The sequence below is a fragment of the Typopeltis vanoorti genome, chromosome 23 (assembly GCF_054136105.1).
Source record: "Typopeltis vanoorti isolate ZY-2024b chromosome 23, IOZ_Tvanoo_1.0, whole genome shotgun sequence".
Taxonomy (NCBI): Eukaryota; Metazoa; Arthropoda; class Arachnida; order Uropygi; family Thelyphonidae; genus Typopeltis; species Typopeltis vanoorti.
In genome coordinates this window covers 57,106,619-57,120,076 of record NC_143571.1, presented here as the reverse complement: position 1 = coordinate 57,120,076, position 13,458 = coordinate 57,106,619, and the positions used below count along the sequence as shown (strand labels likewise).

The following is a 13,458-nucleotide window of genomic DNA, read 5'->3' as shown; positions in this document are numbered from 1 at the left end:
ATGATCAAATAATAATTACAAATTCTGAAGATAACTTACAGAAAGATATTTTAAATTTAAATGAAATAGCCAAAGATTATGGAATGATAATGTCAACACAAAAATAAATAATAATGGCCTTTAAAGGACAAGATCCAATAAGAACTAACAGGTGAATTCATTTAACTACTTAAGATGTATGATTACATATGAAAAAGATATATACCTGAAAATTGCAAAATATTTAAAAATAACAGGTGTAATTAACTCTATATTTAAACCTAACCTAGTTCAAAAACAAACTAGACTAAAAGTATACAATACGTTAACCCTACCAGTCCTATCATATGGAAGTGAAATCTGGACAATAAAACAAAAAGACAAAGAATAATAACATCCGAAATGAAATTTATGAGAAAAGCCAAAGTATACGCTATTCAATCACAAAAGAAATGAAGAAATTATGAAAGAAATAAACCAGGATGAGTAATAGAAAAAAAAAATGTAAATATAAACATAAATGGATGGAACACGTCGAAAGAATGAAAACAGAAAGATTATGAAAACATGTTTTAAATTACAAACTATTATGAAATGAAAACCAGGACGTCCTCTAAAGAGATTCAATGATGACTTCTAATGCCAGAACAGTCCACTCTAGGCCTAAATCCTTGAAAAGCGTGATGATGACAAATAGTGAAAAGATGTACCATGTTATTATTAAAATACTCCAGATGAGAGCTAGTTGAGGAACATATTTTTTTCACTTGGTTATAAATTAAAGATACCTAGAAATTAGATTCTTGTTTAATCCTTTTCTAAGTGTAAGCTTTCACCAACTAGCTCTAATCCAGAGTATTTTAATAATAACATATTATACCTTTTCATTACTTGTATATGGGAGATGTGTAACTTCTGCATTACTTTTCAACCTTGGTATATCTTCTGGATCTGACTCACACTGATGAGACCTCAATAAAGGTTGAAACCACTCTTGGCATTGGACTTTCTCATAATGCATAGCATTGTACACACCTGAAAGGGAAGTCATTAGCGTCTGTATACAAGTAACCAAGTCGTGAAGACACTTCACATGCAAACTTTGTTTGCTTATACTTGGATAAAAGATTAAACAAGAATATAATTTCTTGGCATCTTTAATTTAATCAAAATTGGAGATATTCAGCTCTCTACTTTTTTGCTGATGGTAATTTATGCTCCTAAATAAATCCAGTACAAGTCTTCGAGATTCCCTGACTAAATTGAATAACTGCTATAATAAATTTTGTATGAAAATCAGCAGTACAACAAAAACTACAAAAATAGGAACATTGAAAACATCAATTTCCTGATTGGGGAAAACCAATAGAACAAGTAAACCATTTCAGCTATTTATTCACAAGTTTTAGTGAAGATAACAAATTAAATATGAAAATAGATAATAGAATTAGTAAAACTGGTATGATTAATAAAGCTTAATAAATTTATGTAGAATAAGAGAGAAATTAGTCAAATGACTAATTTCAAACCAGTTATGGATCTGAGAACCAATTAGAAATAGTTGGTCAAAGACAAGAGACCATATATATATGAAAGTTCTGAGAAGATTAGGGGGATGAACAGAAGACATCAGTGTCATATTAAAAACAAGGTTTTTAGGAAGGAGCTTGACACTATTAGTGTTCAATAATGTGTGAGCTAATCTTATGTAGATTGTCATTTAAACAAAATGGAATAGCTTTTTTTTTTTTTTTTTTGTCAGAATGGCGAGAAAAAGACCCAGAGGAAGACCAAGATCTAGATTGGTTGATACAATAAGAAGTGCCGTAACAAGGATTTTTATTTAAGTTTTGCTGATCTGGAAAAGGCATATGACAAGGTGCCAAGAGGAAAGAAAGCTCTTCAAAATGCTGCAGTTATATGGTGTAAGTGAGACATTATTATTATTATTCGTGACACCTCCAAGGAGTCCGAAGACTCATCGCGGGAAAACACAAGCAGTACATGGTCTCTAAGCTGTAAATCATCAGTCAATGTAAATCCTCATTCAATTCTAACCTCAGTTAGAATTGAATGAGGTATATGAAGATGGTTTGAGGTAAAAATCAGGTGTGTGACAATGGTGCACATTACCCCCACTGTTATTCATTATCTATATGGATCACGTTATGAAGGAAAGTGTTATTAAATCTGATATTAAAATTGATGATGTTAATCTTAGCTCTACTTTATGCAGATGATGTTATACTTCTGAATAAATCGAAGTCTGCAAGTTTCCCTAACTAAATTGAATAACTGTTGTAATAAATTTGGTAGGAAAATCAGCAATAAAAAGACAAAGACAATGAAAATAAGCAGAACATTGAAAACATCAACTGTATTCTGAATGGTGAACCTATAGAACAAATAAAACATTTTAGCTATTTAGGTACAATTTTCAGTGAAGATGGCAAATTAAATATGGAAATAGACAACAGAAAAAGTAAAGCTGGTATGGTAGGAAGTCAGCTGAATAAATTTATATGGAATAAGAAAGAAATTAGTCATATCACTTAATTAGCTGTATACAGGATGGTGTTCAAACCAATTTTCACTTATGGATCTGAGAGCTGGGTTAGAAATAAAACACTTTATCAAAGACTAGACCTCTGATATGAGAGTTCTAAGAAAGATTAGTGGAGTGAACTGATGGCATCAATAGCACTATTGCATTAAAAATGTGAATGTTAGAAAAGAACTTGCCATTGTTAGCATTCTGGAATGTGTTAGTAGAGCTAATCTTAGGTGGTATGATCACTTAAACGGAATGAAAGAGGAAAGATTAGCAAAACAAGTGTTCTTTGTCAGGTTGGTGGGGAAAAGACCCAAAGGAAGACCAAGATATAGATGGATTGATACAGTAAAAAGCACCTTAAAAGACAGAAATATAAGATCTACTAATATTGGATTATTGACAGATAACAGATTAATTTGGAGGAAAATTGTTGATCAGAAGTTAGTATGGTGTAACTTTTTCATTTAGTACTATCTTATTATCCTGTACAACCAATGAGGGTACATATCAGGAATTTGATGATGATTATAATTTAAAAATGAAACAAGTAGAGTTAATAACATTTCTTCCTATCACAGTCTTTTATGTACCGAGGTAAGTTCAATTAATCATTTTCTCAACGTGAATACAGTGGTAGCTTTCACCTCCCTCATAATTGACAGCGTATCATAAATGTTTGTCTAGATACAAACACCACCAGAATTACAATACTTTATAGCTCAACAAAATTATAATTAACTGCTAGTAGGTAACTTTAATAAATTTATTTCACATCTAGGCAAGTCTTCAGTAGCCAAAGCAGAAATAACATCTCAAAACTTCTTGCCCTCAGCATACAAAATGAAATAAATGTTTAACTAACTACTTTACAAAATAATACCTTATTATTAAATTCTAATTTTAATTTATTTATATATTTTAAACTCGTGAGATATTTGAATTTTAATACAAATCTGTAAGCCCATGGCTGTACCCTCTATCTATTTATATATGGAGTCCTTCGATGTACAGTAACTGTTATGGATGTCAAAATCGAGGCAATCAGTGATGTCATGGAGAAAACATTTTTCGCTAAAGTTAAAAGTGTCAGAAAAAGGGTATATTGGTAAATAAAGAGGACATCAGAGTTCAGAGCTCACCATGATATCAGAATTAACTAATCTTTAATCCAAAATTTGTTTTAAATTTTGGATTAAAGATTTCTCTGTGCTGTATTCATTCCATTAAACCTAATTATGAATATAGTGAATTTCCTTCATAACACTGTATCTATGGAGACTTTGTTCATTATAATGGTGTTTGCTTTAATGAGATAATCTGTGATATAAAGCTCCCATTGCAGATAGGTAGAATCTGCTTCATTGTTTGCCATTATTTCAAAGGTGTAATATTTTGTAAAAGTGATTGTATGCCATTTTGCAATTTTCACCTCATTAAAATAGCAGATTTTCACGAACAGTACATCAACTTCTATCTCAGACTGGAAAAACTGTCACATTCATTCGTTATGTTTAAAACTTACTTTCAAAGAGAAAAAATTGTGCGGAATTCAAATAGCTTATTTATTTATTATTTTTTTTGAAGTTCTAAAGTGTGGTGATATTTGTTGACGATACTGAATTATGAACACCCATTGATAAGCAAAAACACCAATGAAATTGAATAGCAGATTAAAGAACGTGTCTATGAAAGCATGTGGGAATCACTCCCTAGATCACTATTTTCTTTAGAAATTTCTAGTCAAAACGTGACAGTTGTTTAAAGTCCTGCCCCCCCCCCCCCCCATTCCAGACCTGGCATACTACTGCTGATGGCTTTTTTCTATTTTCAGTTTGACACATTATACCAACTTCCATGTACAGTACTAGAATATAAAGAATATATTTCTAAGGCTTTTAAACTAAAAATGAGTTAGCTGTTTGTATGTAGCGCTGGAGAGTTCCCCCCCCCCCCCTCAGAAATTGAGATCTCATCCTTTGAAGGGGAGGTAGGAGACAAACAAGCAAAATGTCTTGGCTCCCGTAATCTATTTTTACAGCCAAATCAATTTTGCTAGGAGAGGATAGATAATCCAGTATGACTTGGCTGTATAAACAAATTATGGGACCTAAGACATTTTTTATGATGATCCTATTTCTATTCCATATCCTGCCTCTTCTTGGAGTTGTGAGATACCCTTCGAAGGCATGCCAGGAGAAGCTTTGGATCTGCAGCGTTCATAAAGAAACCTGAAATGAGTAAAGACATCCGTCATGACATACAGTGAACAACAAGAGAGAGGGAGCAATCACAAAGAGCAGGAGGTGGGGAGGGACATAAGATAGTATCTTGTTGAGAAGCCCTTGATGATAAACATGATCAGATATCCTGGATAGCTCAAGAGCAATTGCAATTTTCTGTAAATATTTCCATGGCCTGTGTCCAGAGGTGAATATTGTTAGTGAGGTGGGATTTCCTGCAGAACAAGGAGCAGCAGAATATTCATATTGATAATCAGTAATTAACCGATGGGTTTCCAGATAGTGATAAAATGGTTGTTGATCACTATCACTTTCAAGTGTATTGAGGCGAGAAAGAAGACTATCATCCTGTTATGATAGTTTAGCCCAACATATCTCCTTTTTGAAGGCAGTTTATCCAACCTGAAACTGGATAAAGGTTTGCTTTATCCAGGGTCAAGCTGAATAAAGACTTGATTCCATGCTGTGGGGATAGATGTGGGATGAATATGATGGCTTATATAGGTGATACAGCATATATGTTAATCCTGGAACACAAGTTTTAAGAACTGGAGGGATACTGTCTGGGCTGGTGACTTATCAAGATTAATGAGAATTCCTTCTGGTGCCCTTTGGGCAAAAGATCAGAGGAGGCATGCATTAGAGACTGAAAAGACCAAAGTCTTCCTTATCTTTGGGTGATGTTGCTTTGATACCATTAGGATGTGAGAGAAGTTGAAACAAAGGACAGAAGTTAGCTCAATTGCCAGTTCAGCAGGAGACAAGCTTATTGCATGTGGGTCTTATGAAGTCTGCTTTGGATTTGTTGATATTGTAGTTGTTTTGGACTGAGTGATAAGCTGGAATTTTTGACTTGATCCGTTGAATATGTGCTATATTTTTATCATAGACTGCAGAGGAACATTTTTTAAGAAACTATAGCTGCAGTTAAGTGGGGAATGAAACTTTCATTCAGTAAAGATTATTTCAGTTATTTAGTTAGTGATAGAAACAGTAATCAGACCATAACTTAGACCATTTTAGTGCTATAGTGTATGAGAGTGAGACTGGCTAAAAGGAGATCAACCTGTAGGCGTGAGGAGACTTGGGTAAGATTATGGTCAGAGAGATTATTGCCAAGATGAGAGTAAACATCTACAGTGTAATTGGAGGGAGAGCTGCTTAAGAAAAGGTTGAGTGCTGGAATAATGATCAAGATTATCTGATATTCTGGTTGACAGGTTAAAAGTTTGTGTTAGATCTTGGCAAATGATTTGGCTTCCCTTCCAATTTAATCTCTGAAGTTAGAGAAGAGCAGCTAATTTGGGTGATTAGCCTATATGAAATCACTTTTTAGAGATAAGTAGTTAAAGAGGGTAGCATGGTTATCTGAATTAGGAAAGAGTAAATGAAAACTATAAAGTGAGGTAAGAAAATCTTGACCCAGAACAGATCATGAAACATCATAATTTGACAAAAGTGCATGTTCCTCCCTTTTTACAGAGTGCATCTTGCAAGGTGTAGTTGAGATAGCTGAGGCAGACTATGCCAATTAGGGTTTGGTTGAGAATAGCAAATTGAATTTTGTTATTTGTGCATAGTGGTGTACATCTTTAATGTTTGTGTTGATGCCCTGGATGTCAGTGAAACATATGTAGGTGTGCTTTTTATTGGATGAAGTTTTAGCGTTGTTTTGATCTTCAGTGACACTATCATTGGAGATTTCTAATCTGGTTGAATCTAAGCCTTCTGTATTCATTAGCAAAATTCCCTCACTCTTCCTATCTTGCCTCTCCCCCTCTGTTATATGATGATCCTGTCTCATTCTGTTTCCTGTAACAATATCTTCCTCTGTTGGTCAGGTCTCACTAAAGCCAATTTATTTTCCCCACTACATTTACCAGTTGCTAAGAACTCCCCATCTTTTTTCCTGATGTCTCTAGCATTATGGTGTATATACATATATATGCGCAAATTGAATATGTTCATATTACTTTTAAAATATAACCATTTCAAACTGAGAGCTGGACTTGATTTCCCCAAATCAAATTCCCATTCCTGTTTTCACAGTTTATGCTTTTCTTTCTTGATAGAATTAGGCTTTCATTTCCTAGGGTCATCTCTAAGTAGCTCTAACCCTCTCTCTCTCTCTCATTCTGTTTGTCATTGCACTCACAATTTTACCATTTAATTTAATGCACATATCCATGCTTTCATGCAACCACTCAGACATATCTAATTTCCTTGACTATTCACATATAAAAGTACATTGATTCATCTTGTCTTTCACTATCCCATAATTGGGCAATCAATTGTTAGTATTCCCATTCTGGCAAAAAAAAAGCTTAATTTATTTTGAGAATCAGTGCCAGTGAAAATTGCTATTATGGTATATCAACTTTCTATTAAAAAAAATTGGGGGAGCATCCACTGAGTGTAGTGCTTTAAAGTTATATGCTTACCAACAGTAGCAGATATATAGTTATTTTTGAGAGTTGTATTGATTAATAAAAATTGAAAAAAGTTAGTCATTGATTTAAATTAAGTAAATAACAGACTTTGTACATTTCATTTCTCAAAACTAAATATTAATAAGTACATACTTGATTAACATTAGTTTCTTATGTGTTTGTATGTGATTTTGTTTATTATTAAGGATTAACGTATAATCCCAAGATTATTGATATTTGTAATTTCTGAAATATTTTTCAGAAATTACTCAGGATGATTTGTTTTATTTAATATAAAGAGACACTCTTTTTTCTTTCATGTGTAGGGGTATATCAGAAGCTCCTGAAAACATTAATGAGCCACCAGAAATAGACAATGCTCTTGGGGATACACTACAACCATCAGAAAATTCTTCATTTACTCAGTTGCCTAAGTATATGCCTCCAAGTGGTATAGATGCTGCATCTCCTGTTCCAGGAGAAGTGAGTTTAGTTAAATGTTTAGTTCCCTACATGTATTATTTTTAAACAGAGTAGGTTATGATTTAAGTCTAGATTTAAATTGCAAGGCGATGCCAGTATGCTCTTGTGATTGATTTATGGAACCTGTCATCTGTATAAGATAAAATCCATTTGCTTTTATTTAACTAAATTTTTCAAAATACATAAGAACCTCTTAGATTGTTTTACATGACTGTCTCTATACACATAAAATAGAGCCATTCTTACCGAACTGACTTCAATAAAACTTGATACCTGATATCTTTCTGGAAATGTATGTGTGTGTGTGTGTGTGTGTGTGTGAGAGAGTGATATATATTTAAAGTGTGTGGACTAGGGTCATGAGCAAAATGATCAGGTTGATATTCTTAAAGAGCTGGAGATTGGAGCTCTTGGGGAATACTTCTAGGGAAGGCTGATCCACAGAATGGAATGAAAGAGGACTGAGAATCACAGTTTCATTGAGTCAGAAGTACAACTGTTAAAGAATGTTGGCCATGTGTTGCTATAGGTATAATATACATAGACATGAGTAGATATAATGGAAGCTAATTCTTGCTGAATAATACCTACAGAAATATCTGTAGGAAAGAGAGAATGCAAAACTGACAGTCTGTGAGACAGTGGTAGAAGCAAGCCTGAAAGAGGATCATCACTTAATGAAACTACTCTGTTCTGAAAACTTAAGAAATTTTAGAGATTTTTGGTACATCACTGTAATTGTGGGATCAGTATTCCAAGGTTGAGCAGATTTGGGATTGGTATAGAGTAAGGAACTGGAGAAACAGATAGTGTCTTGAGTGAAAAGTGATATGATTATGCCTGGAAAGGCAAGAAGTAAATCAGTCAAAGAAGAGAGAGAGCATTGTCGGTGATAAGAGGAGAATTAAGACAAAACAGCATTTTAGATGCATTGCAGGTGACAAGGTTGTTATTGCTCCATTCTTCAATGGAGCAATAACAACCTGCACAGTTTATCATATGAGTAGTATGAGTGAAGTGCTATCATCAGCAAAACTGCAAACAGGTTTTGAGATTAGTGAGAACAAGTATATGAAGAAGAAGAGAGAACACCTACAACTATTTGCACATAATGAATGATCTGAGAGAAAACTGGAAATCATTGGCAATCCAACAGGAAGAGAAAGGCAGACATATGATGCCAATTTGCTGAGAAGCCCTCAGTACCAAATCCTGTCAGATGCTTTTGAAATGAAGTGCAACAGCGTATGTTTCTTCTAACTTTTCCATGGCATATGTCCAGAGGAGGATGATTTGGATGGGGAGTCCTGCTATGGATCTTGAGTTTTGTCTTAAAATGTGAAATTTAAATTTTAAAAAAATACCATTGCAGTATGTGATAATCATCATCATGTGTCATCTCAGTCCAGGAGGTTGACTACCATGATGTGACTCATTGACTACCAGTAGTAAACAGACAAGAAATGCTATTCTCTTTTGTGACTTCATGTGAAAAATTTAAGAGTACACCTATAACTATGATTACTGTCATAGGCCACACTCTTAAGAAATTAACAAATACATTCCATAATGGAATACTTTCTGTAATAATAGTAATAATAAACAATGAAATACATAATGAGGATATTAAATATCCATCCTTGTTTTACAGCCAAATAAAATGAAACTTGAAAAAGTCTTAAAATTTTACCAGAAAGTTATAGAATATAACCTGTGGAGTGATATCTGAGTTAGATAAGAGAAATGGCTACATAAATTCTGCTGGATTTTGCAAAGGCATTTGACCGAATACCACATAACTCAGTTATGTAAATTACACACAAATGGGAATGGATATAACACTGGTTATTATGTGGAGAAGAGGATGGCTGCTGTACAGATATCGAACAGTGGTATATAGAGGAGCAGAATCCAAGTGAAAGCCCGTGACTAGTGGTGTGCTGCATTGTTCAGTGCTGTGACCACTGCTGTTTAATTTGTACATAAACGACATAGAAAATAACCTGAAAGGAAATATTCAACTGTTTGCCTACGATGCAAAATTAGGTAGAATAATAGTTAATCATGGCATGTCGAGAGCTTGCAGGGTGACATAAATGGGCTGTCGGTATGGGCAAAAGATAATGGTGTCAATTTAATGTGGAGAAATGTAAAGTTATGCATTTTGGGATAAACACTTTCGCTATGGCAAGTCGGGTCTGGCAGACCATGCTTTGGATACCCCTGCACACAGGATCAATTGGAAAGAAACAAAAGTAATGCACAGAAGCTTCTACAAGTCAGAGAGGTTGTTCCTGGAATCAACAGTAGCCTTAAAACATACTCCAAACCTTAACAAGTATGGCTGTATAAATCTACCAAAGATTTGGGAGACAGTCATCCTAAGACCAAATTAATATTTATTACTTTTATTTTATTTTATTTTTATTTTTTTCAAACTTTCTGAGACTATTATTTGGACTACTATTTCAAAACTTTGAATTTTTTTTAATTTTTATTTTTTAATCTAGATGGTGCCCTATTAGGACTTTAGTCTTGTGTTGCACGCTGCAATTACTTATACTAGCCCCACTGCTACACCAGATTGTGGTTATCTTGTATTTGTAACAAACTTTGTGTTGTGTGCTCTGAAGATGCTGGATATAATACCAGCGAAATATTAGCTTTTAAGTTGATAAATAGTTATTTTCTTATCCATCTGTGTTCATATCAATACCGTTAAATCTATTACAACATGTTTATACTGTGTAAAGTGAAATTAATATTTTGTATTTTACTGGTCAGTGAATTCCCTAATTTGTGTCTTAATTTCATAAAATATTATTTTTTTTTCTTACTTAGATACTACAGACTCTGTAGATGGGATATGAATAATGAATATTTTACAAAAGCGTGATAGGGTGGTTAGGGAGTAAGAGCACTAAATTTGAGAATATTTATTTATTTTTGTAACCTTTCACTATTTCTCTACACACTTAAGGCGCTCATCCAGATGCGTTTTTATTTCACTGAACCAATTCAGAAGATGAGGTACTTTCAGTTGTAGGACACCCACATATTTTGGAACTAACTCCACATTTTCTGTATAGTAAATAGATTTTTAGATTTTGAAGGGAATTAGTGTTTTACTTGGATACTGTAAGACTATATGTCACTTAGTCAACAATATATTTTATTTGTTCTTGGAAAAACTTGATTCAAGATAATATTTTTGTCAACCAGTGTGAAGGTCCACACTTTTACAATTTTGCTTTATAGAGAACAATACAAAAGTCTTTAATTCTATCACAAAACGTATAATATTTATAACGTAATATTTTTTCTTTGCATTTCAACTGTCTTGGTTTCCCAGAATTGCTCATTGTCTTCATTACAAATTGAAATAAAAAGTTATGTATATGTGTATGTATATTTTTTCTGCTAGTTTAGATATATGCAACAATTTTGAAGTAGCAATACTTTTGCTATAGTTTATTATTCAAAATATGTGTAGGGGCATGTGTCAAAAGTGAAATTTCATTTCCAAATTTTTCACAATAGAATTAAAATTCTATTTCATCTTTGATTGCTGAACTCTCTCCCCTTCCACCCTCCCATTCAATACTATCACACACACACACATACAAAAACAAAAAACTGATGTAACATAGCTGTACTGTTTTTTAATTTATTTTTCTAACATAATTGTACCAGATAATTTTTAATTTTTTGGTACAGAAACTAAGTTATGATTATTATAAATTAGGAAATTATGTATATTTTCTGATTATTTTAAATTGTGCTATTGGTAATTGGTGGAAATTAATATATATAAAAAACACTGTGTTATCCTGCAAAAGCAATATCAGAATAAAATGTTTCGAATGTCTGCTAATCATTCAGGAAGATAAAAACAAGAAATTTCTGCATGTAAGATATTCAGCTATTGCTTGGGGATTTTTAGCGTGTCTACTGGGACATATTTTTTTTCTGTATCTCAATGGGTGGTCAGTAATCTCTATTAGCTTACAGCGGACAGAGTTGCTCAGGCATATTAACAAGTATATATCCAAGACACAAGTATTTTCTGGGTTAGCAAGTAGTAGCAGCAGCAGTAACATTCAAAGTAAAAAAGAAAAGTTTGTGAGATGCAGAAAAGTTTGAGCCTTTATTTTTCAAGTAGCTCTTGCTCTATCAATGATGAAGGAAATTTTTCTAGCCCTGAAGATTGATATTCTGCCTATAGTATAGACATATTTACACAGAAGATGAGTGATTATCATGTGCACCACTTGTCCATGGTAAGCCAGGAATTTCTGAAGACTTTGATCCAACATCATTTTAGGCTCTTTTCATCTATTTATAGAGATAATGATATTCTTTCCTTCATAATGGAGCAGACTAACCTTTATACTTGCCAACAACATCAGTAAGTTGAGTACAGTCCACATTCTTGTAGTAAACTTTGGAGTCCAATAGTCAACATGCTACATACATTTGGAGCACTCTTGATTGCGCAAAGTATCATGAAAAGCCCACTCTTGAAATGCACTAGTCTAAAGAATGGAGGCTGAATGCACCAATGATTTATGATATGACTGAAAAACAATTCAGTCTCATCCTGAAATATCTGCAACTTCAGAATAATGAGTTATATGATCAGGCAACACATCCTTGCCGAGTCCTCAACAAAATTTATAATTTTCTGATGAAAATTTGTCAGAAATTTACATCATTACACATTCCTGAGAGAAACAGTATCAATGAATGCCTTATGCCATTCAAAGACAGATTGAAATATAAGCACTATATTTCCCAAAAGAATGCAAAATGCAGAGTGAAATTTTTTATGCTTTGCAAAACACAAAGTGGATATCATTGGGATTTCAGACCTTATACATTAAAGCAGACTATTCTTGAGCATGATAAATATTTTGATCTTCTTTTGCCGATGCAGGTAGTAATGAAGTTATTAGACTCTTTACTGAGGAAAGACTGCGTTACAATAGACAACTACTATATGTGTGTCCTGAACCCAATTTGCATTTATGACATCGTACAGATAGTTATTATGATACTGTAAATGCAAAGAGGTGAGGCATGCCTTCAGATCTGGCATCAAGAAAACTATCAAAGGGGATAATGCAAGCTTATCAGTGGGGGAAAACTTTTGCACTATGTTAGAAAGACAAAAAAAAATATGTTTTTCATCTGACTTCTTTGCACAATCCTTCAATGGAATCTGTGAAGAAGTGTGGTTTCAAGAAAGACAAAACCATTGCTTCATGTGCTTACAGTGACACTATAGTGGAGTCAACAGATACAATTAGCAGCTATCATTTTATTCTGTATTGAGGAAACAACATAAAAATATTACAGAAACAGTTTGGATGTGTATTGGATTTTATCATTTGGAACAGTTTCCTCCTGTACAAGCGAAAATGTAAGTTGACTATAATATATCTTGATTGTAGAGTAAAAATCATGAAAGCATTGCTAGAAGCTTATGCCCCTTCTTCAGCAATCTGAAAAACAGGCAACCTTCCAAACTTTTGAGGTTGAGTTCTGGTAACTCTAACCATCTTCCTCAAATCTTTACCACCCACATCTAATAATAATAATAATAATAAAGCATGCAAATGTTATATCTGCTCAAGAAAAAAAAAAAATTCACCAAAAGGTGACAATTTGGTGTCCTAAATGTAAATCTACTTTGTTTGTTGACTCTTGTTTTAGAGTGTTCCATACTGTTCAAGATGCAGTATATAAATTTTGAACAATATGAAATCAGAAA

General features: G+C 33.3%; 1 protein-coding gene across 6 annotated transcripts in view; it reads left to right on the top strand.

Annotated features, from left to right (window-relative positions):
• Positions 1-13,458, top strand: part of LOC150093872 (intersectin-1-like) — a 510,882-nt gene that overhangs the window by 333,434 nt on the left and 163,990 nt on the right. For all 6 annotated transcript variants that reach the window (XM_090413144.1, XM_090413145.1, XM_090413148.1 and 3 more), the window contains one exon: positions 7,529-7,685. In XM_090413144.1, coding sequence (XP_090269270.1) covers positions 7,529-7,685 — 157 coding nt within the window. The remainder of the gene's footprint in view (positions 1-7,528; positions 7,686-13,458) is intronic.